Here is a 25090-nt window from a genome sequence, read left to right as displayed (position 1 = left end):
ATGCCGCCTTTTCAGAAGATAATACACTCCGTTGGACCGGTCGATTAAAGTTTCATGGCACGGTTAGGCCTCGCTTTTCGATTGCAAACAACTGCCCACAGTACGGACGGACAAACAGGACCTTTTGTGCCCTTCCAAGCAAACTGCTGCATTCCGCCGGGTTCGAGTGGTCCGACCCAAAAGCCGGTTCGGTTCGGAAAAGGCAATGCTTTGGTCGGCTCTCGGTCACGGTTACGTGTGACCATTCGTGGAATGGTGTAAATTTATTGCAGCCAAATGTCAAACGGGCGTTCGGTGACCCAAGTGGTTCGCTAAGAATGATGCTCCGTTTATCTGTGACCACCAAGCAACCACCTAGGCCATCGGGCCACGGGGATTCCGGGATAATCGCACTTTCCAACACTTCTTGCACCGGATTCGGATGGTCAAGGCCGGGACCGTAACTTTGCACTTTTATGCCTCGGTGTGAAGGAAATGAATGTTTCCAGTTAAACAGTGGTTTGGTGCCTGGGTGCCTGGACTAGCGAAAGTAATGGAATCTTCGGCACGTAACGCTTCCAATTTGTTTAGTCGGGGACCTTCTCCAAACTCCGAACTGAACTTGATGTGACCAACTCGTTCGCTGATGTGTTTATGTTTTATCGATTTCCCCTTCAGTGCCTCCGGAGAAGCTGCTGATAGTGGACGAGAAGGGATCGCACATTCGTCACTACATCCTGGGACCGTACAACGAGGGAGCCACCATCAACATTACGTGCATTTCCACCGGAGGTAAGAATCGGAGTTGATCCTTTCTTAATGACACTGCACGCCGCCATTACATCAAACGGCAGAACGGCGACTTCGTTCTGTACTTCAGCAGATAATTCCAATAATTAGCAATCAGATTAGGGAACTCATTCCGATCAAGCGTGATTGGTTTGAATACCACGAATTGTTCAATCCATGTGGCTTTGATCTATACCGAGCGATTGGATTTCTTTTGCTCGTTGAGTGTATCAAGCTAAACGCCAAACGCTTCGGCCTCTCATCGGTGCTTCCGGTTCGGTTTTCCATTCCAGGTCGCCCGTTGCCGCAGGTGCAGTGGTGGTACGATAATAAGGTCATCAACAACACGTCGGTGGTGCTGTCGGACAAGCGCGTCAAAAACACGCTCGTCCTGCACCGGCTCGAGCGAAAGCACCTGAAGTCGGTGTTCACCTGTCAGGCTGCCAACAACAACGTAACGAATCCGATTTCGGCCTCCATTACGCTCGACATGAACCGTAAGTAACTTGAAGCGCTCGCCAATCTTTCGTGGTCCTTTTTTAAATGGTTGAATGTAGTCTTAAGAGGATTATATTTGAGAGACACGAAATATGTTCAGATCTGAGATTAGCTGTTTAGCAAACCTATTAGAATGGTGCTAATCGTCCCCAAAACCAATTAGTGATAGATGATCCTTTAAATTTATTTAAAGTACTGTAAGCCAACGATGGTTTCTCCTGCTATTTAAAGTTACTCCCAATTACTCGCTTGAACTCAGAACGTTACTGCAAGTGTCCTTTCCCTCCGGCACTATTAAGGATTCCCTTTTTTATGTTCCCGTCCCAGCGATGTTCCCGGGTGACTCCCACTTAGCAACCAACAGTGGCTGGTGTTTCGGTCAGCGTCATCGACCGGCCGGATCCAGCGATACCAACCGAGTTCCGAGTAGCGAGTCAGGTGTACCAAAGGTGATTTATCACCACTCAACAAACAGGAGCAATCCGCCCGGAGGAGATTGGCCCGGTAAAGCGAAGAGCTTGGCTCGGGTGCTCGGCTTTGTGGCCATCACCACATCACCGCTGGGACACTTATCTTTGCGATGGATCCGCATTCCGAAGCGGAAACCGAACCGTTGATCCGATGGTCCCGTGCACCCGTGGGCAGCCCGGAAACGATGCCAGATATGCCATCGATGCTTTATGCTGCAACTCCCACGAAGCGTAGGAATAGCGGCAGCCTGCGTCGAGTGGAACTCTTTTGTTGTTGCTCGAAACCACCTCAAACCCCACCTCGAACTCGAACCCCACGCTGCCCATTACACGTCACACGCGACCCCGCAGGGCCTTTCGATGCGCAACAGGAAAAAGGAGTGTTTTTAGTTCCGACGATCCGAATGGTTCGCGGAATCCGTCCGGTGGCTTTCACCGGCAGCAGGACCTTCTGCGACCGGGTAATTTATCATTGGCTTATTTTACACAAAAATCTGCGCTGTGTCGCTGACCGGAAACGCACGAAAGGGCACCTCTTTGGCCACAAGGTTGCGCTCCGATGTCCGATGGTTCGCGGTGGATTCATGCTTCTCGGAACCGAATCTGGCTTTCGATCGAAAGCGGCGCGGTTGAGAAAGGAGTATTGAACGAAAAATAATTCCGTCCGCTTCTGAGGCGCAACTTAAATGCAAGTAACTCGATTCGGTGGTTGGTCCGTACACCACATTCAGCGCAAAAGTTTCACCTGGTGCCTAATACGGCTCTTTAATAACAACAAATAAACAAAATAGTAACCCAATTCCAACTCCATTTACTTATGGAGGTTGGATATAAAAAGCTTGGCGGGTTTCATTCTCTCGAACCTTCATTCCAACAGCTGGCCGATGGCCGGATTCGGTAGTGGTCGCCGCATTCTTTCGGCACGCCAAACGTTCGACGCCAAAAACAAAAGTCCATTTGGTTGCACGACAAAGAAGTCCTTCGATTTGCACGAGGACAAAAAAACACCGACTGGCTCCTCGCGGCCATTCGCATCTTGGCGCTGGCGCTTTGGTCGACTTAATCGTAGTGAAATCGTTCGTCACTAATTGATGTCGCCATTTAGTCCTCACTGGACCGTCCGTGGTTTGGTTTGTCCGCTTTGTTCAGTTTTCCGAGTGTTTTCTTTGTGCTCCATTTTTCGGTGTTTGTTTTTTTTTTCGACGTTCCATCCGAAAGTCAACGGTCCAGTTTGCTGTGTGTTGCGTAAAGTTCCCACCCAAAGCGCAACGGTTACGTCGTCGATCACTATTCGAGCTTTTCCCGTCCCGATAAACGTTTGCTGCCCGGAAGCCGGAAATGCCAAACAGTTCCTAATGGCTGTTTTTCTGTTTTCTCAAAGGGGAGCGTCCACCAAAGCAACCCGGTCTCAATGGCGCGAGCAAAGTAACGTAGTTTTTGTTCCATCTTGCGGGTTTCTGCCGTACAGGCGAAGCAGCATGGCGTGGCGATCCGTCGAGCAGTCCCATCCGGTGGCTGGCCGGCAGGATTTTGCTAATGCACGTTGCGAAATGCGACTAATGGACTTTCACTTAAAAATTCATCTCCAATTCGATTGCTGCTCGTCGATCGATAGATCGATCAGCCGGGCCGAGACATTAGGTTCCCGTTCTTCTGCCACGGTTATCTCGTTATCCTTTTTGCTGGACCTGTTGTACCCGGTGCAATCCGGCGACAAGCTGCGTTTGGTGTGCAAAGGTCTTGCACTCACTTCCCGGGCTGATTGCGAAGATGGTTTCTACCGCAGGCAGTCCCCGGGCACAAGCAGGATGTGCTACTTTTCCGACATTTCGAAGCTACGAGGCGCACCAGTTCCTTCGGCTTGCGGTTTCCGTGTGGCGCCGGCTGGCCGGACCGACCGAGCTTGAGAGGAATATCACTCCTCTATGTTAACAGAATTTTTCACCAACTGGACATCCAACATTCAAACGACGATGTTTTCGAGCCTTTTTTTCTTCTTCTTCCATTCGCGCAAAACCCAATTCGAAAGTTGATGATGAAGTTCTGCTGCCCGATGGCTTGCGGCAACTCGGCACAGGCAAGCATAGGCCAGGAATTCAATTATGGTCCCGGACCGGAGTAGTTACGGTATGACGAGCTGGAGAGCAAATGTGTTGCATGCATGGGTTTTCGCCTCCACACGCCGAACGACAAACTATGGATGTGGTTTTAAAAATTTCTCGCTCTCCACTATCGCCTGATTCGTTCAGCCAAATCAAATCACACGACACGACGTGCACGCCGTGCTAGGCCACCCGCTGGTTTTGCTGGTGTCCTCGCAATTTATGTATATTTCTATCAATTTCACTGCGGGATGCAATTGCATCGTACTTTTATTAGATTATTTACACTACATCTGCAACATATTCAACGATGTGCACGGTACGCGCATACCGTTGCCAATGCACTTCGGTTCGGTGATTGAGGTTTGAGTTCAGAAATTCACTTGACGAACGAAAATCAAGGTTTCTTTTTACTCCCAATCAATCGTTTGCCTGTTTCGCACAGTAAACCCACGCCACAAAACAGCGAACAATCGCCAATTTTACCAATATCAATAGGAAACTTTACGACGCACTTTGAACTTTAATTATTGCAAATATGTAGCTGATTACTTCGCCCAATTTTGTAATACATCTTTTCGATGAAGACGGTAACGGGAAACTGTTGTCGCGTTACACTTCAAACGAAACGCTGCGAACCTTGGACCCATTTCAGCGTGTTAATTTCTTAAACGGTAATGTTCTTTGAAATCGCTGATTAATTGGCCTGTCACTGGCTCGACGAAATCAATTAGCCTGGCCGCGAAATTGGAAATAGTAAATTGGGAGCCTCCGCCAAATACTGGCAATCTAAGAACGGAAAGTTCACACAAAAATCACACTTGGCAAATTAGTTCGTCCTGCTGGTGACGGTTTTCCCCGGGTGGCAGAGGTGTAGCCACCTCGGGAACGGTCCAGTAAGCTGCTTTTCCGTCTAATTAGATCCGGCGTCGCTAAAGCGAAATATGCACGAACGTCGTTTCTGGGTTTGGAAGAAATTAGCCCAACATTAGGGTGGGCCGGTAATTAATAAGTTAAACTGGACTTCGGTGGCGCTACAGGTGGCTGATTGAATGTTGGTGATCCGGTCCAATGGTGATTATGATGGCAATGATTCACTGTTCAGAGCGACCACTCTGGATACGCTGTGGTTTGACAGTGTGGCGAAAAATGCTGAGATAACTATTGTTTTAGACACTTTTTCTATAGGGAACTGTTAGATTGTTTTTGGAAACTACTTTCGCACTTTGATATCTTATCGACTTCGAAGCTTCGATTGGACCGAGCGAACGAAGAGCCAAACCTGCCGAGCGCCGATCAAATCTAATCGAACTGATTGATGAAGCTAATGGCATTAAGCAGTGATATCGCTCGCACTCCAAGCCACCAAGTTTCGGTGCACCTGAAACTGACACTGAGCCCTTACGACTCTCTTCCGTCTCAGTCCGGGAGCGGTTTCGTGGCAGTTTCAAACTTAGACTAATCTACTTAATGTCCGTGCGCTGCCAACCGATTTTCCATTATCGACTAGTGCGGTACGCCGTCGATCCCGGGATCGCTTTCAATACTCGCCACTTCACTCGCCAACAGCCGAAGCCCTCCCTGGCATGGGCTCCGGCAACTTCCTGTGGTCGGTGGTTGCGCACGAGAGAAGGAAATTTGATAATTTAATTGACTCTGAAAGCGAACTTCCCGCTGAGATTTTATGCTTTTATTAAATAAATTTTTCAGCATCACCAAAGTTTTCTTTCATCGTCATCATCATCATCATCGCTCATTGCTCGTCGCTCATCTTGTTCCGCGCGTGTGCCTCATCTCGAAGCATCAAAGTAGCCCCTGGGCTGTTTGTCATCCGCGTTTCCATGGCACCGTGACGATGAGGGCCGCCGGCGAGCAAGTTCATGACGCAGGAAAAGTTTTGTTTGGCCCCGCGGGGATAGCATCGGGAGAGAGACCCCACCACTCGGATGTCCCTTTTTACGGAGTGTCCCTAATAGCGCCCTAAAGATCCGGCGACCGGTTTCGTTCCTGCCGATGCTCGAACTGTTCTCGCCGACAACAAAGTGGCACGCGATGGATTTCGAACGAACGGAATCGTTAGCGCTTTTCCGTTCCGCTTTTCTGTGATTCTGTTTTTCCATCCGAACGCCGCAACGCTTTTCCGGTTCGATCGCTCGCTCCGTGATAGGCCCCGTTACAGTTTTAATCATTTTTCTGCCCGTCACCTGATTTCACCCAACCGAATGCAGGGCACGCGAACGCGGCAGCGAAACGATAAATGTCAGCACAATTCCGACGATTTCATCCACTCGAACGAATTAATAGCGTTTCATCGATTGCACGCCCGAACAAAGGTTGCGTCGCCGTGCTTCCGCCGGCTGTCGATCGATTTTCGGTGGTTTTTATTTTCGAAACATAATATTTAACGACGTTGACGGGCGCGCCCGGCTTTATGTAGATGTTAAAAACTGTATTAAATCAACAGCCCAGCCCGTGAACGAATTGAGACATGCTGGAGACAAATACGGTCAACACGGTGGTCCCGGTTCGAACCGACAGCTTCCTGGAAATTAATTATTAAGATGACCCCCGATGACGGTTGATAATCTGCCGTGTCCGAGTGGACCTTTCACTTGAGCATTCGACTTTATCAATCATGCCCGGCCATCAACGGGCCAGCAGCTGCCCGCTCACCCGGCCGGCAAGGGGATTGGAAAATTATCCCCGTCCAATCGACCGAATGGAATCAAATTATCATCGGGCCGAAATCTTTCCAATGCATGCCGCATGCCGATAATCGGCCCTCGTCATGGCCATGGAGATGAGAAAATGATCCCCACGAGACTCGACGCTGAGTGGCCTCGGCTCTAAGTACCATCTAGCACTAGCGTGATCACCGAGCGCGGTGGGTGTTAGGTGGTTCGCTGGCCAATCAACATCATTAGGCCCGGTTGGCGATCGCTTGTCGCTGTCCACCCCCCATCAGCGAAAAGTGTCCCCACGGGAGGCCGATGACGAAGCCTTTCCCTCGACGGAGAAATGTCCTTCAAGCCGGCAGCGGCGGGTCCCATATCCTCCGTCTTTGATGGCCCATTCTGACCTTTCTGGATCCTTTGGTCGGATCGGGCATTCTAACGGGTGAGCCCCATTTTCTCCCGAAGCTCACCGCCTGTGGACCGGAATTTGGTGCGCACTGCGGACACCTCTCCGGGTGCCGGGTTTCTCCGGAATCTCCAGCGCCAGGAAATGGAGCGGATTAATCGAAAGCAGCTCGAGGGATTTGGAGCTGCCGTGTCGCATTCTGTGCGTTTTGCTGTGTGGCGTTTGAAGTTTCCTCTCGAGCAACGTGCCAAACATATCTGTTCCACCGGACCGAGCGGGCTCTGTTCCGGGAAATCTCGAGTAGGATTAGATTAGACTCACGCTCGCGCCACCCTCCGAATGCGGAAAACTAAATTGCTGCATTTCTGAGTCGCCGCACCTCGGAAAGGGGCGTTAATTGTGTGCCTTGCGTTCGGCGTGAGGTGTACCGGGGCGTCCGTGTTTGCGTGAAACCATTTTCGCCAACGTCTTCGGAACCGTCGGAATGCCAACATTAACATGTTCGTAACGCTCGTTCATTTTCTCGCCCCATACAGTGCGGCCACTGGCGGTGCGGTTGCAGGGCAAGAACCGGCCACTGTCGGCGAACCACACCTACGATCTGCAGTGCGAGGTCCTGGGATCACGGCCAGCGCCCACCATCACCTGGTGGAAGGGCAGTACCCAGATGCGGGGCCATCAGGAGACGGTAAGTGTTGTCCACTTCACTGAAGTTGATTCTCGCCAATCGGAATGTTATCGCCCAAGCCAAACAGTGGCTATTGGGTAGTGTTACGTTACGTAAGGTTATTCTATTAATCTGTTTCTTAAATATCGCTTTAGCTACGGATTTCATTATTCCTTTACTATTCCTTTGCTTGTGAGTTTTCGTTTATCAATTCATTTATTTGATTGTACTTTTTTATTGTTCCAAGCTTTTGCTTGTTTGTCGATGGTGTTCTCTGCAACATTTCATATTTTGTTTATTTTTAAGAAAATGTTCCGTCCTCATGTTGGGCGTTTCTGTTTTGTATTTATTTTTCACTGTTTATCATTAACTAAAAAAAATTACTTTAAAAATAAGGATTTATATAATTTTTCTGATGATTTAGCTTTTACTGATGATGAGCCTCATTATCTTCTCATACTAGAGGATTGTATTTCTCTTATTTTCATCTGTGTTTTTGTTATTTGATAGGTATTCTATTAATCGGCCTTGTCCAATTACCCAAAGGTGTAAAGCCAATTAATTTTATAAAACTTGACCAATGTTCCAGTGTTGACCGTAGCAAGCACAGCTCCGCCGATTGTGACAGGTTTATCAAACTTGCCAACACCGTGCCAATCTGTTATCCGAATCGCAACCAGCCAATCGGTTGCAGCCGGTGAAGCGTTCAACGTTCGCATATTTAATTTAGATGCTCATTTAGCTGCCGGAAGCAGCAGCCGGCTGCAAACTGATTCACTACCACACGGCCCTCCCGGCCACAATGGCCACGGCACAGTGAATTCATGCAATATGTAGCTGACTTTCTGATGCCCCGGCCATGTTGCTCATGTTAATACATAAATGGCCGCCGTATGACTTTGATGTGGTCAGCTGACCAAAGTGTCACCGTGGCCGTGGAACTCGGAAAACCGCCGACCAGTTCGCCATTTGGTGGCGCAGATTTGTTGCGAACGGAGATTGCATTACATCGTCATCAACCGTTTTGGGGGCGCTGGCCGATGACTTGTGACCGCCTGTCGCTCGGTGCGATGTGGGGCACAAATCATACACGAACACTGCGTAACAACATCATTAAAAATTCTACCACGCGATTAAGGCAAAACTATCGGACCGGCATGACGTACGCGCGTTACAAACCGGCCGTTGGATTGGTGGTCCCCGACCTAGTTAGAAAAACCGTTGGCCATTTTATCACCGTTTGTGGTGTGATGGGCTGAGCGTGTGTTGGAGAAGAACCCAAAAAAAAAACAGAAAAAACCGGAACCTATTACTGTGTTGGCGCTGGGCTGTGGTGTGGTTTCCCAGCCGCGGGACGGCCTATGGCAACCCGTCGTCGGGGACAGCGGAATTGAAATGAAACATAAATAAAGGCTCGTTGCAAACGGTGGGCAAACAGCAACCATCCTGTCAGCGACACTCCTGGTCCGGGTCCGGCCGAGCGGTGAATTGCTAATGATTTCATTGTCAGTAGCCCTTCCATCGGGCAGAGTAGCGACGAGGATCAAAGTCCGCTGCTTTAATCGGAAAACATTTAAACTCAACCGTTTGTTACACATTGTGTGCATTTTATCGCATCCAACGGGCTGTCAAATAAAAAGCGGATTATTTGAACCGCTCAATGTTGATTGATATCCATTGAGTGTTGGGCTATGCTAAGGATCGTAAGCTTTAAAGGGTTCGTTCCGTTCCGCGAACATGGTTCCCACTGACCACAACACAGAAAACACTCAAAGCGACACCTGTCCTATTGTTCATCCGTAACGCAAATGTCAAAACAGCATGGCCGAAAGGGAGGGTTGGCGAGTGAGGTGCTGCTGTCAACACCTCGGTGACCCCTAATGAACTTCACACTGTCACAATCTCGGGTCGGATCGGTCAGATCTCGTACCGTCTGTGTTAATTTGTCGTGAGCCGGAGCAAACATTGCCTAAAAAAAAAGGAAATAGACACCCACAAGCTGTTTTCAAAGGACGCAATAATGACGGTTCATTTACCGCGCTGGCAGGTGTGAAAAGGCGCGACGGCCCTTTTGTCCTTTTTTCCTCTTGCTCCTCGCATTCAAACCTTCTAATCCTGACGGAGGACAGCACAAAAAACGCGGCGAAGGATATACAATACTTTTTGAAGCAAGGAAAAATTGTGTGTGTGAGAGAGAGAGAGAGACAGAGAAAAAATGTGTTTGTGTTAAGCTTTCTAACGAGGGAACACCGGCGCTACATCTTGCGTAACATCCGAGGACGAAACCACCCATCATCACAGTGCCGGACGCCATTTTCGCTCCGGGTTTGCCATCTTTTCTAACGCTGCTCTATCCAATTAGTTGATTTTTATTCGCTCCGCCACATCAATTGTCCCGCCACGAGGACAACGACGCTGACGCTGACGGTTGGGGTGGACGTCGGCGTCGGACTCAACACGTCGCTTTGGTTCCGACGCGTACCGTTTGTGGTTAAAATAATGATCAATTTTCAATTTCCACTTCCGGTAGCCGCCGGCAACCGAACCAGTGCGGTGACAGGCGCGGACACGGACGATGGAATTTGATTGTGCGGGTTTCGTTCAGTGTGTTTCGGACGATGATACGCTTTCAAAGGGATGATCCGTGAACGGTAATTTATTCGAAGAACGGTGTATTATTTTACACAAAATTAAATATAAATAAGAGGTCGTTTTTTTGTAAAACCAATGCTCGGAATGGTAGCAATGCTTCGCAATGGTAGAATGGAAGAGTAGCAACGCTCGAGTGATGCCCGATGCCTCGAGAAATGGTCAAACCTTGATCAAACCGAACTTTGTCAAATACCGTGACGAGGCATGAATTGTTCTGAATTTAGTAGCGATGGCAGCATAGGGAAGTACTAATCCCTAAGACTATCGAACACTCTTTCTAGTAATGGTTGAGCCATTTTTGTTTTACACATAATTCGTTTTACATCATTCATGATATTCTGAGAACCTCAAAGTATTTTTATTCGCAGCAATCGCTGCTTGATGCTAAACATTTCGCCCATATCTTGGGTAATTTCAAGGGCCCATATCTTGGCTCCTTTCGAGTAAAACGTTTTTGGTTTCGTCGATCTATTTTTCGACATCTTTATATTCGGCGAAGTGCTGCGCTGCTACTGCACATCCCATTATTGCAAAAAGGTAATAAACTGATGGGAGCAGGTCTGGAGAATACAGCGCGAGTGATCATCCGGGAGTTTCCTAATTAAAGGTTTCAATTGCGCCTTTCGAGGTCTTTAATAGCATAGGCGCCTGTATTGCTATCTTTAACACCATTCTGGTCTTTTTTGGCAATGACAAGCTTATTCAATCATTTGTTGTCGGTAACGATGTGTTTTCAACGTTTCGCCGTATTTCATTAGCTCATGGTACATCATACCCTTCTGGACATACCCAACCAAGAGCATCGGTTTTCTACCGAACCGGTTTGACTTTTTAGTGGCTGACGGCACCAAGTGAAAGTCATAATTGATGATTATTGGATGTATGATAATTGATGTATGATTATTGGAAACTTCATTTTAAAAGACCATTATTGATCATAAACCACGCCAGTCGAATGTTGAAAATATTCCTCAGATTCCAACTTAAATGATCCAATACTGTATCCCCCAATTTCCCTCATGTTGAGCTTTTCATCACAGGTTCCCACGCACGTTCTCTCTCTGATACTCCCACAAATCGGTAAATCTTTTCCCATTCGAGCTTTATAGAGTTGCTTCATAATTTCTAAACTCACCAACGCCCGGGGCAAAGCTGAAAATTAAACACGAAACCGTCAACCGCTAATGCACCCGTGTCAAGATGTTTGCCCTGATTTTTACGACGTTTTTGATTAGAAAAGCAACACCAGCAGAAGACTCATTCCAGCACAGGGCGCCGTAGCAGCATACAATATGCATGCTACTGGGCCGGGCCGGGCCGGGGTCCTTTTTTCTCATTTTAATTTTGCATACAAATCCCCTGTTTGCCCGCGACCCACTCTCGTTAGCCGCCCATCGGGGTTCTTAGCATGGGCGCGTGTATCACAATCCCCTGGCTGCCGCCCGGCAAGGGTCCGTGCGGATTGACAGCTCCCCGTGCGAGAAGCTGAACGGGAAGCTGCCTGCCACGCGGAAGGCCAGAAGTAAACCTGCGAACTGTCTAAGTGTGTCACGGGACGGTTTTTCTTCGACCTGGCCCCTGTCGGATCTATGTTGGCGCGCGTGGCGCGGTTCGCGGAAATGAGCATACGCAAGCCGGGTATGGGCGCAGATAAGGTGGTGTCTGGTAAACCATTCGCACGTCATCGTGCTCTAAGAAATGGACCGGAAGCATGGGGTTCGGTCTCTCTCTCCCTCTCTCTAGATTTGCATGCAAAGGAACCGGAACCGCGTGGCTGCAACCGCGGACGACACTGTGGTATGTGTGCGCAAAAATCCGCACGGTCCGCGTGCAAAAGTGCACCGTTCGGGTGACAGCGAAAACGGACGAAAAGCGAACGGGCAAAAACTCGGGTGGAAAATCGTTGACACCCACAGACCGCAGGAAGCGCCTGCACCACCTCGGCCGACCGCTGTGTGCCACGGTGGTGTTGATAGAAAATTGCAATTTGTATGCAAATTTCGTTCCAATAATAACAATAATAATAATACCAAATTTATTACATTGTGACACTGTTTTCGCTGACGCTACGCTCCACGCGGGCTCGAGGATAACGCGGAAGCGCGATGCGATGGTGCCTTGGCGCTGCTTGGCCAAATTTACTCAGCAACTCCGCGGTTTGGGTTTCAGGGCGGCACGGCACTTTCCTCGCATCGTTTGTTCTAACGGTTTGTACTCAGCCCTTCTCAAACCGTCACCCCCCTCGGAAAACCATCCACCCGGAAGGTGGTATGTTGCAATAATTTTATGCGACATGCGGGTGCTGGCGAAATTTCGATTCGGAAGAAAGTTCACCACCGAAAATCCCGGGTACCCGTAACATGACTAAACAACGGCATTCACCAGTTCACTCGGGGTGCCTGCCTGTTACCACCGCGTACGCCAATCGGACGTCCATTTTTTCATAAAACTTTTCCAAAGACGGGCCAAAAAGGAAGGAAAACAAAATGAAGACTGCTGGTGACACGGATACTTTGGAGAAGAAGTTCATAATATTGGATGGTTTTGATTACACACAATCATTTAAGCTCAAGCACAAGTCTGCAATAGCAATTGCCCCACCGATTTAATTAAATGTCGATTCACATTCAATTCGAGTTGATGAGAAAAATGTCTTATTCGATTTTAAAGCGAAATATGCACTGCGCAGAAGTTATGCTGTGCATATGGTAGGATATGAAAGGTGTGGTGTATTGTGAGCTTTTAAAACAGAATTAATTTATTTAAGGATAATTTGCATTTTTTAAAGGATAATGTATTTTTCAACATGACAACGCTTGGCCACACATTGCGAAACCGTTCAAAACTTATCTCGAAAATGTCGGATAGGAAGCGGATATTGCTCTTTGGGGCTACTACTTGTTCCGTTGTATCAGTAATGATTTGGCAGCACACCGGGGGCCCTTCTTATGAAAGTATTGAAAAATGTATCTCTTATTGGATTGCTTCTAAGGAGGAGTTCTATCGACATGGAATCCGGGAATTGTCTGAAAAATGGGAAAAAGTAGTAATTAACGACGGGCAATACTTTCATATGTTTTTTTGTTGTACCATGTGTGTATCATGGGGACGCCAGGTGCAAGATAAGTTCCAGGTTTCAAAGAAACTTTGCAACTACTAAATTAATTTTTTTATGACCTGAAATCATTGACCTGTTATCAAAACAAGGTAATGTTGCCAAAAAAGCAAAACCTAAAGGTCCAAATTGACTGCTAGAGCCATCTGTTTAAGAGTCCGATTTTTTAGTTTTAGACCTAACCTTTAGAGTTAACCAACTCACAATGGTCGAATAAAATGGAGATCTTTTATAACTGACGAGCGTTGCGCTACGTGGCACTGTTTGTTCTCGCTAAATATGGATGACAAATTAAAAAATGGCAAATCCATCCCTTTCGACTCTCTGGACTCTCTGGAGGGACTTCTCCTCCGTGAACCTAAACATGCCTTATCGCCGTCGGCATCAAAAGCGATCGTTGGTTCGCTCGTCTTTCCGAAACCCTTTCCGCTAGTGGTTTCCGGTGGATAGGGCCCGGTCAAAATCAGAGCAAGAAATTCAAATTACGCTAGTTCACGCTGCGAGCCCTAAGCGGCGATGTGGATTAGAACAAGCGGTCGGTGCAACGATAGCCTCTTACGAAATGAAAAATTGACTCCTCCTGGCTCCTGTGCTTCAGGTGATAGTAACCCAAGATAGCCAACAGTTTGCTGTCGCCGGCGTTTCCTTCTTGTTCTGCATGGTGCCCGTCCTGTGCGCCCCCGTAAGTAATGGCACCCGACTCGGCAATGGCGGTCCCCCGCGGGGGGAGACGTGTCATCACTTGACCCCGGATGCCACGTGGCACGACCAAGGTCCTGTGCAGGCGGCAGCGCCAAAGCAAACACACTCACCTGCAGCTGGCAGCCGTGCCAAATAAACCGGGAAACCGAGGGCTGGGGTGGACCATCTCCGCTAAAGGATCCCCGTCCCTGTGACATCTCGTTACCGGAGGTCCGCTCGCGTGATTAGTTTTGCCACGAAGCATATTTACGGTGCGGCAAAGGGGGGCAAACAGGGTTTTCGGGTGCTTAACGAACGGGTCGTTAGCGTGTCTTATCGTCGTCGGCAGTTTGGGACCCTTCTACACATAGAACAGTCGCTTGGTATGGGAAATTGGAATTCGACGCCATGGTTTTACCTCGGCGTTGTTAATGTTACCTGTGTCTTGCCGGTTTCGAGCTAAATTCAATCATTTTTTTTATGTTAAACCCACATCATAACCTCACAGCATAAGATTAAATCATAAATGCAAATGCAGGCAACGTCAGAGCAGCGTAGTCTAATATCCGTGCCGTTCCCGGGAACGTTATCCTTCCATCGGCCAGAACCTTGCAGGCCGGAACTATCACACCGGAAAAAAGAGAATATCCGTCACGATTTTTGCATATTCTAATTGTCATTGCGGGCGCAGGTCAGAGCGCACAGCCTGAAGCTCCGACCCGACAGCTTGACACACCAATTACAAAGTGCATATGTAATTCTAATCCCACCGTGTCCACCCTCATCTCTTTCATCTCGCAGACTGACCCGGAGGGCAACATCACCGTATCGATACTGAGCTTCCGGCCCACCATCGACGATAAGGGCAAATATTTGTCCTGCCGGGCGGAGATGGCCGTCATCCCGGACGCCGGCAAGGAGGACGGCTGGAAGCTTGACATCTACCGTAAGTACTCCGCCGCGACCCCGCGGTTACCGTTTGATCCTGTTCGAGTTCGGCGACCTGGCTCAGTATCCGTGACATCCTGCCTGTCACTTGTGGCCGCACCACATTATGTGATTTGAAATTCGAAGCATTCCTCGAAAAGAAAACAAAAAACGGCTGACATGTCCTGCGAGACGGTCCTCCAGCATCGCCACCGACCTTTGATACGTTAATCTTGCGCCTCGGCCTCGGCGACCTAAAGATGAAGATAATTAAAAATTCATTACCGCGCCATTCAGCGCGCCCGCCGGCGAAGGATCAACGACCCAGTACGCACACACACGCGTACACGGAACCGTGGTCCCCGTGGGTCGTCTTTCGGCAACCAGCGGACGGCATCTTGTATTTATTCATTTCTCAAAGCACGGGTCCCAACACGGAAGAGATCCCTTCGTCCCCGAACCCGCATTCGCAGAACCTTTGCCAAGTTGATCTTTGAATTCCAACCACCCACCGTGGGTGAGGCGGGAGCGTAGGAATTCGCTTTTTGCCACCCTCTTGTTGCTGCGCAATCTCCTGTCCAACCCGTCCCGCTCCGGGACCGGCGGTGGGTCCTTAATCAAATCTACGGCCATTTGTTGGTCGATTGTTTTCATTTTTAAACCTAACTCATCCCCATCCCCGCTGTTAGTAACGGCGTGGCCCGGAAGAACTCGTCCGCCCGTCCACCGGTCCCCACAATCCTCTCGGGGTCCTACGGACAGATTGGACACTTTCCCAGACCGTTACAAACCGCAGGCTCGATGGTCTGGGTTGCCGGGGGCTGTAACTGTCGTGTCTGTCATCGCAGTGTTTCCCCGGGTGTCATTAAAGGACAGCGGACACCCACCAGGGCCCGGATCCGCCGGCAGTTGATCCTCTGCTGTTGATGGTTTGCACTAATTCGTTTGCCAGTCGTGTGCTGCTGACGTCTCTCGCCGTCCTTTTGCTCGTTGGCCGCGCGCAGCTTGATGAAGAGGGAGAAAATTGTATCAACCCTTCATGCTTGGCCACCCGTCAGCCAGGAGGACGCTCAGCAGATGTGGGTGATGTGGGTGTTGCGCGGCCTGCGATTGTTACGGAGGCATTCAGTCCCAGCTCACCAGATCCGCTGCGCTGAGTGGGTGACACCCAAGGAGCCAGTAGGCGGCTCCGATGAATGGCGGCCCCGCATGACGTAATCCGTCGGCCTGGACGCTTCGGTTCCGACACTTTCGCGACACCACCCAATCTCCCACAGCAACATTTTGTTTTGCTTCCTTGCGCCATTCGGAAAGGCGTAGGGAGCGTAAAATACGAACCAGCGAGACGCTTAAAGAAAGTTTGTTTAAACATAGAAATAACATTTCATCGCCATTATTTTTATTTTAGTCCACAAACTCTACGACTGCCAAGTGCAAGAGGCGTCGTTAGTGAGGCGTCTTAATTTCGTGTGTCTCACTCAATGAAATACGGCTGAGGTACTTCGACTAAGCGACTAATCGTGAGCTAACAATGAAGGCTTAGGCTTCATTAGATTATTAGGCGTGAAGGCGGTTAAAATTGTGTTGCAACAACTTGCACCGACACCGATGGCCTATTTAAACGTTGTTATAGGTTGTTTTATGTAATATCAACCCCCATGGGATATGCTCAAGAAGGACAACCTCTCAACATCATGAGGTGACATGCTTGAGATAACTTCAGAAAGTAAAAGCAATGACACGATGAAATGAGATTTTCCTCCAAGTAATGATAACCGTATTAATGAGGCAGTTAAAAGTGCTACGTAGAACTGACATGCGGTGATCTATCCCGTAAACTGTTTAACATGTAGTTCCCCTCTCATAAGCAGCACTTCTGTTCTAGGAGAGCGAAGAAAGATATACAATAACTAGTGGTTATGTAAACAAATTTGAGCATATCTTCAATTAAAATCGCTCTTTCAAGAAGTTGAATGTTAGTTTGCGGTTCTTAAAGCAAAATTGTGACGGAATTTTGATTTAATCTCGTGTGCTGGTACAACCATTGGCGGCCAAAGTTGAATTTGAGTGACTCGTAAACAAGATAAGGCGAAGCTTGAAGTTTTCTGTTTTCAGTTCGCTCGGTATTAAAGCAACCAGAGTATTAAATGTCAATTACTAAGAGTAATTAGCAACCAATAAACTTTGGAGTATTTAGGAGCACCACCCGTAATTTACCAGAACGAACTAAAATTTGACTTGAGTGTCGACGATCCCTTAAAAATCAAAATAATCCATTCGACTAGAGTCTATTTTTTAATCTCAGATAGCATAAAATGTGTTATTTGTTGATATAAGCTATCCCTTAGTTTTTATATTTGATAAACTAGTCATTGTAATATAATTTTGCATTACAAAAAGCAGGGTCCTACTCTCCATTCATCGTCGCCCAGCACAAATCCAGACTCAATGAAAGAGGCACCCGGCAACGAACTAGTTTCCCGGCTTGGATATGTTCAAAGCTAATGGTAATTTTAAATTCATAAAGGTTACACATTTTATGAATGCCATAACACAACAAAAGACCTCAGCAGATCTGACAGAGAGAAGACGTAAAAAGCCTCGGAGTTGAAAAGCACGAACCGTCCATGGATTATCCTTCTCAGCTTGGACAGTGTCGGTTGCCTTTCCATAGAACTTCGTTGCCCGGCACACTGTGAATGTTTAACGTGACGACGACCCATCGGTGGCCCTCGGCACTAATTACATACAGGACACATGGGATCCCGACCATCCCTGCCTAACCCTCGCCTGAATACGGGCGAGGCATCGAGAAAAGGGCAGCGGCGAGACATCTTCGCCCTGTTTGGAGCTCATTACAGACCACGCCCGATCGGCGACCCGAACTTTGACGGCTTCCAGCGCCGTCGCGGAGCTGAAGAAGTGCGGGCGCTGGTAGCTTATTATTCACGTTTATGGTTTTATAAGCGAATCAAACATCCTGGAGCGGTGAAGTGTAGCAACCTTCCGGGCCGAGCGCATTAGCGGCACCATCTCATGATTTATTCATTGTCCGGAACGTCTTCCGTGTCCTGCCGCGCTGCTCGGAACATCGTGAAACAAGAAGCACCAGAGCACCCGATCAATGGCCGTTCGCCGCACGCCGGAGCATTTGAGAACCCCGTCGGTCGAAGCCTCAAAAACCGGATCGACCTCGGGTTTATATTAATTAAAACTCGTTCATTCTTCGGTCGCCCCCAAGTTCATAGGCACCTCCGAAGGACACTTTTCCCCTGATATAATGATATGAAGGCAGGGTGAATGATGAAGTTTGATGGTTTTGGCGCCACCGAGCATCCCGACCAGAAGGTTACCGTGATGACTTTGGCAGGGCGGTGATCCGCGTTTCCCGGACACAGGCGTCCCGGACCTTTTTCGTCGACCGAACGGAAAATGAACCATCGGCGAACCAGCTGCGGCCCCTTTGACCGCCGTGCTAGATTGCTTCTCCGGGGGTTGCTAGGAATTTGGCAAAACCTATTAGGTACCCTGCAGCCACCACCCACCGTCTCTCTTTTGATGTCCTTCCCGACATCGGTGTGGGGATCGGTGGACGATGCCGATTAGCAGCAAGCGGCATGGTGCGATGGGTTGGGCATACCTTTCGACGAGGACGGTGACGTCGATCGGTTGACCGGTTTCGACAGCGTGTGACAGGACTCTGTGAAACTTTCGGGCCCGTGGCAGATGAAGCGGTTCCGAACTGTGCGGCGCAGCACACCCGTAATGCCATCAAAGCCGTAACGCGTGCACCGTACGCCAGACGCCAGTGGCTTTGAAGTTTTTCTTGCGTTCGTTGGCGCATTGTGCCCCAGGAGATAGCTCAACCCAGTGGGCTACGTGACCACATGTGGCCACGTGCAGTTAAAACTTGTGCAGGTTAATTTAAATTCGTTTTAACAAATAATTTTGAAGGTTAAGTCCGTAAGTCCATCTTGATTCGAAAGATCACAGCCAAACAGGCACTGAGCACTTACTGTTTCGAAGCATATGAAGAAGTATGCGATGGTGGATTCAAAGGAGCAATTTTGGCAATAACTTATATACTTGACATTTTAATATTTTGGTAAATAAAGATAGTCATTGGGACTCCTGCAAAGCCCCCTAGCCCAGGAGGTAGCTCACTGTGGCTTTTAATAAAAGTTAAAGAGAGCGCGTTAAAGAGAAATTGGTTAATTTATGAATGCGAAAGTTAATGTCCTATTTGAGGTCCCAAAGAAAAGGAGTTGACACACTCAGCTTTTCCTGTTAAAGAGCCCAGAAAAATACGTTTTTTTTAATATCAAACATGCCAAATTAGGTTGTCAGCGTCATACGAAACACTAGTTAATTGGGTTTATACCAGTTTTTTTCGCTTGCAGTCTGATACAGGAACAGAACGGGGCGAGCCAATCTTTAGCCACTAAAATGAGGCTCCCAAAGAGAGCCATAAAGCGTGGCCGGGGAATGTCTTTTACAACTCATAATCCGCTGTCGGAACACGGCTCCCGGGCTTCCAGGCTCGAACGTGGTGTTCTACGAGCTTTGTTTGTTAATTATTTTTTAACTATCGCCACCATCCCACGTGGCCGACTTAACGCGACCGGCGGGACTGTTGCTTCCGGTTTGGTCCGGTTTCCGTCGGTTTTTTTTTGTTTTCGTTCGGTCTCCGGATTTTTCCTAACGTTTCCATCGTTCCCAATCTTCCACAGACGTTCCCGTGGTCACGCTGGAGTACGGCACCAACTACAACTACACCTCGTCCATCCCGGAGGGAGTCGACGTGTACTTCGAGTGCAACATCAAGTCCAACCCGTGGGTCTACAAAGTGATCTGGCGCCATTACGTGAGTATTGTGGCCGCCCGGCTCTCCGGGCTGGACGGACGGATGAACAAAAGGGGCGCGCTTCCGGCCCGGGATTATCGCCTTAATGGCGGAGACTAATTTGCTTCGAGGATTGGGGGGGGGGGGGTTCAAAAAAACTGAGGCGCACACACATAGAGGCAGAATTAATCCTTATGTTTTATGATAAAGTAACGGGCACTTTACATTCGTCGGCCCGGCGGCTCTCCGGTGCAATCCGCTCCTCAGGACTGCTGCTCGGAGTGGTCGGCCCCTTCTTCTTGTACACCGACCCAGCAACGCAACGGGGGCAACGGTCGCACTTGGGTGCTCATTATCTGATGTCGTTTATTTTATTACCTTACATCCCGCGCGCAACAGCCGGGATGTCCGGTGACTGCAGTCCCCGGATCCGGCGCAAATCATATCGTTCGGACCCGCCCGAGTGTGTGTCCCGTCAAACTGGCATGCCTCCCGGTAATGACTCAACCGCCGCTCCCTGGTTGTCCTTGGGCACCGGGGCCGGAGACCGGTTGTTGGACCGGCTTCCGGCCCAAGAGTCTATTTGTTCAGGAAAAAGGACGACATGCAAAGCCGGCGGAGACAAAGCGGATCACAAAAAGCGGACATTAGGGCATATACACACACACAGACACAGTCACAGGCAGGCCGACAAAAAGGACGAGCGACAGGAAGCGACCCGAAAGTGATGCGTAACACTAATTATCTTCTTTTATTGCCACGCTGGATGTTATTAATTTAGAAGACTATCTTTCGGGCGGGCCGGGCCGGGGCGCGTGGGTGTAGCAGCCTTCTCCTCCCGTTCCCCCCACCCACGCACCAGTTGGGGAAATTAGAACACAAGTGTTAGAACCGGGGGTCAATCGGGACGGGTAGGCCGGGCGCCGGCTTAATTTAGCCTCGCACCGGAGCGGAGCGTCCCAGATAAAACCGCACTAAAGGAGTTCTTCGAAGAGAAAAAAAAAACACGAACAAATGCGACAAACCCCGAGGATCGGACGACGGCGATGTCCCTTTTTCTCTGTCCGAGCCGTCGCCTTGGAACGGGAGCCATAAAGCCCCGAAGATGTAGATTAAGTGTGTACCAAATTAAATGTTTCGGGGGGGTGTCTAGAAAGGTCGTCATAATTATGCTCGGTGGCCACGGGTTCCAGCTTACCGTGGTGGGCGGGGCGATGATGGATCTGCTCCAGCAGTAATCCCTTCGGCGGGCGCCACCGGAGGCGCCACCCACCATTAGGCCGCGGCGCGTTGGTTGATTTCTTTCTTTGGGCTGGGAATCCTCCGGATATTACCGCGAACCCGGATGTTGGGGCGAGAAAAGAAAAAAAAACCCCGGCGGGCAAATGACCCGTCCGCTCGCAGACCTTCGAATGTCCTTCCGTTCATCTTTCGCTTATTCGCTGGTTTCTTCGCGCACAGGGCAAGGAGCTGGTCAACAGCCCATCCGAAGGGGTCACCGTGTCGAACCAGAGCCTGGTGCTGCAGAACGTGAGCCGCAGCCGGGCCGGGCTGTACACGTGCGTCGGCAGCAACCGGGAGGGCGACGGCGAGAGCAATCCGGTCCATCTCGACATAAAGTGTAAGTATGATGCTGATGTGATTGTGCTGATTATGCGCGCGTCCTATGCGTCGCCGTCGTTCCGTTCCGGCCCAACACTGCAGATACCGATGTTTCCAACACACTTCCCGTTGATTTCCGTGCCGGCTACTTTCGGTGTGGTTATGTTTGATGTTGGCCTGCCTAAATTCGTTCGAGCCTGATTGATGCTGAAATGAAAGAATATGAATTTCCTGACACACCGAAATCAGCATAAAATTACATATTTCTTAAATCAGCCTTCAGCAGCTCCCCGGCACATTACCCAATATCTGCAGCGACCCCTTCTTGTTCCTCTTGTTGGTTGTGCGTTTTTCCCGAACAATTTCATTTACCTTCGTTAAACAATTTCTTAGACAAGAAACAACAAATTTGTAATATGAAATTTTATGTTGCACTTTTATTTGCTAGCTGTTTTGCTTTTTATCTTATGTACGGCTTATTTACATTAATCTTGGCCATTCCATCCATTCAGAGTCTTACTATTTTTGTTCTTAATCCCTTTCTGTAATACTTTTTATTTACTACAAATTCATTTTAGTTATCGCGTGAAAAGTTTCTGACCTCAACAGGCGGATAGCAGCACTAGTGAATGAAAGTTACTGAATTTTTTTTCCCATCTGTTGACAGTTACTCATTAAAATTTCAGTCAGTCAGTCAGTCAGTTGGACGCTCCGTTGTATTAAGTTGTATTGTATGAAGCTACACAAATCAAACATAAGATTGATTCTTTGTTAAATTGACTCTGTACAATCATTTACATTTCAGTTATCATATTCAATTAACAATTTGACGTGAAAAAAATGTCAGAGCATTGGATGCGGAATTTGCTCACCTTGGTATCACGTTGGTCAGCGAAAACGGCTAAAAATTTGCCATAATGGAAATCCACGAATTACCATTGCTGGACCATCAGACTAACTCACCAGTCTTCTTGCGTCAAAGGACTTCCTTCGGTTATTGGATTGCGGATTTGGATAATCTGTATATTTTCAGAAACATGTCTCCAAGACGAACAAAAAGGTTGTGCCGAAATTCGAGTAAATTTCGCCCCATTACCTAATTCTTATACAGTCCGCTTTTTTTGCAGTTTTAGCTTATCTTTTCTTAAATATCAAGCGCTTTTGTAACCTACTCATCCGAAATAGGTTCGTACTATCCGGTATCTGATTATTTATTGACGTATTTAGTTCTATTATTCTAGTTTGTATCCAAGAACTTTTGCTTTGATCGAAATCGAATCCAAATTTGTAGATGTATGGTAATCAACGCCATCTAGTGACTAACCACCGGAAATACTAAATTTCGATTTCGATTTTTGGCCACATCCCAAAAATTCGCCAAGTACCTTAGCTACCCGCGATTACGTCCTGTGGCGTTCATGCTCCCAGTCCGGGTGGTCGCAGTGCAGCAATAAAATCGGCCGATTAACGGACCGAACACTCCTCACTCAAGCATCGGACAAGCTTCGATGCATTTGGCACTTGGCGGTTTCTGGCGCTTCAAACACTCTGCCAGTCGCATTATAAATGGCTCGCTGCTCATAATGTCCTTTGATTTATGCTGGCGACCTCTCGGAACCATCTTATCACGCGTTCGAGTGCGCTCCTTGCGGTGGTGCCGCTCGGTTCCGGCGACGGTCTATGGGCCGGCGGCTTACGTTACGCCCGTTGTCGTCCTCTGACCTGAAGTCGATGCCACTCTCGCCACCCGACTCGACGTGGGCCCGCACCGGACCGGAGTGCTCTCCGTTGTTTATTACATTTCACGATTTTCCATCTCACTGCGCCACGCTTCTTCGCGGGCCCGCGCTCGGTCGGTCGGTCGGTTTGGATGAGAAATATTACTTCTTCGGCCTCGCTGATACCTTTAGTTCCGCATCGGAGCGCCCTTCGGCCACTTCGGTCCTGGTGGCGGCAAAGGAAGCGCAAAAAGAAACCGCTCCGCTCGAAACGCTGAAAGCTTCAGTGAGTTTCTTAATTAGATTTGTGGTGTTAAAAAGGATCGTCTATTTGTTGCCGCTCTTACTGTCAACCTCGCCGCCGCCGTCGCCGCCGGCACCGCCGCCATCACCACCGCCGGGAACCGGATCTTGAGAACCGCGACATCAAACCCAACCACCCCATGGGCTGATGATGCGCAGGGATCCGGCATCTTCTAGACCGGGGGACCGGCCTCGGGCTCTGGTGGAATTTTAATTTTGATGGCATCAGCTTCCGGACCGACGGGCCGTCGCGGGCGTGCGTGGATGAAAAAGCTATTTCCGGTGAAGCAAAACCGCAAAGCTTGGCCGCCGACTGATGCCGGCTGATCTTGAGCCGTTCCAATCCCGTCCCGTCCGACTGTGGGCCGGTTCGGAGTGTTTAAACGTCTCGGGCCAGTTGAGGCGTGTTGTTCGCGAGATTGTTGGGCTTTTTTCGTTGCGCCCCCACCGGGAGGAAAGACGGACGCGTTACGGACGTGAAGAGAGTGAAAAACACTCAACTCGGCCACAGAAGAAATGAAGACATCTGTAGATGGATTAACAATTCATTCACACCTTTCTGAGCACCGCCTGGGAGCGTTTTTGCCAGCGAGAGAGGGATTTACTAGTGATGTTTAGTGTTTACGTCCGAATTTACGCGCGAAGCGGTAGACACCGCGTGAAACGCGGAACTGGCGATAAATTCGTAGCGCATTAAGACAATGATCAGCCGGTGTATGAAAAACGCCGTTTTTTGAAAACCCTCTTCTTGATTATTCATTTGTCCCTTTCAATGGGCTTTTTGTAGTCGGTAGTCGGTAGTCAGTAGTCGATGTTGACGTCATTAGGGCCGTCATGTTTAAAACGATGATGAGGAGCTGTTTTCACTTTCTAGCTTATTTTGGGCCTTTCCGTAACGATTTGCCAATGCTAATGTCATGCCAATCAAAATTTCTGCTTGGTTTATTTCTGGCACAAAAGAGATACGGACGGTCGCAGGCGAAGTCTGATTCAACAGAAAAAAGTCTTAAGTACGCAGAAAAAAGAGCTTTTTTTATTCGAAAGTTGGCTCAAATTGGTTGTTCAATTGGGGAATTCTTCAAATGAAATGACTGCATCGATACAATGATAGGACGGCTGGCTATCGCTGGCCGGATCCTCGCCCGGGTATTACTGTAGACCAGACTCCTTGAAGAAAGCAGATATTAATTCAGTCAAGGTTCGAAGGTTCTCCACGTCCTTTCTGTTGGCATAGTGCCTAAGGCTCTCCTAAACAACCGTCACTAATAAAGCTGCAAGCTTGACAAAAATTGCAATGTTAAATGTTTACAAACTTGATTGAAAAATTTATAAACCAAAAGAAAACTTTCACACTTTTATGTTTAAAATCATAAACTTAATCAACTTTCAGACAATTCAAATGGATCAACCAACTCTAGACTTCTAGAGTCTGTAATTTACCATCTAAGCTGTTCGTTTTCAGCTGAGTCAGTGCCTTCCGAAGTGTGTTAAAGCACAAGGATCGCTAAGTATCTCAATGTTTCATCAACTTTTTGGCAGCCCCCTCCAAACCATGCACCAACACCAAGGCTCCGAATCAGTATCATTAAAGCCCCACTTCGGTACCGATTACCAAACCGCACGGAACACGGCTTCCCCATTAACCACAACGGACCGCACCCTC

At 48.6% G+C, this 25090-nt stretch overlaps 1 protein-coding gene across 1 annotated transcript in view; it reads left to right on the top strand.

Annotated features, from left to right (window-relative positions):
- LOC131207019 (uncharacterized) overlaps positions 1-25090 on the top strand; it is a 128337-nt gene that overhangs the window by 85455 nt on the left and 17792 nt on the right. Inside the window, exons 4-9 of the mRNA XM_058199627.1 lie at positions 658-771; positions 1062-1265; positions 7456-7607; positions 14836-14980; positions 19692-19825; positions 21266-21425. Of these exons, the coding sequence (XP_058055610.1) occupies positions 658-771; positions 1062-1265; positions 7456-7607; positions 14836-14980; positions 19692-19825; positions 21266-21425 (909 nt within the window). The remainder of the gene's footprint in view (positions 1-657; positions 772-1061; positions 1266-7455; positions 7608-14835; positions 14981-19691; positions 19826-21265; positions 21426-25090) is intronic.

Source organism: Anopheles bellator, chromosome 2 (assembly GCF_943735745.2).
Source record: "Anopheles bellator chromosome 2, idAnoBellAS_SP24_06.2, whole genome shotgun sequence".
Lineage (NCBI taxonomy): Eukaryota > Metazoa > Arthropoda > Insecta > Diptera > Culicidae > Anopheles > Anopheles bellator.
The sequence above is the reverse complement of the archived record's forward strand: the minus strand, read 5'-3'. Positions and strand labels throughout refer to the sequence as shown.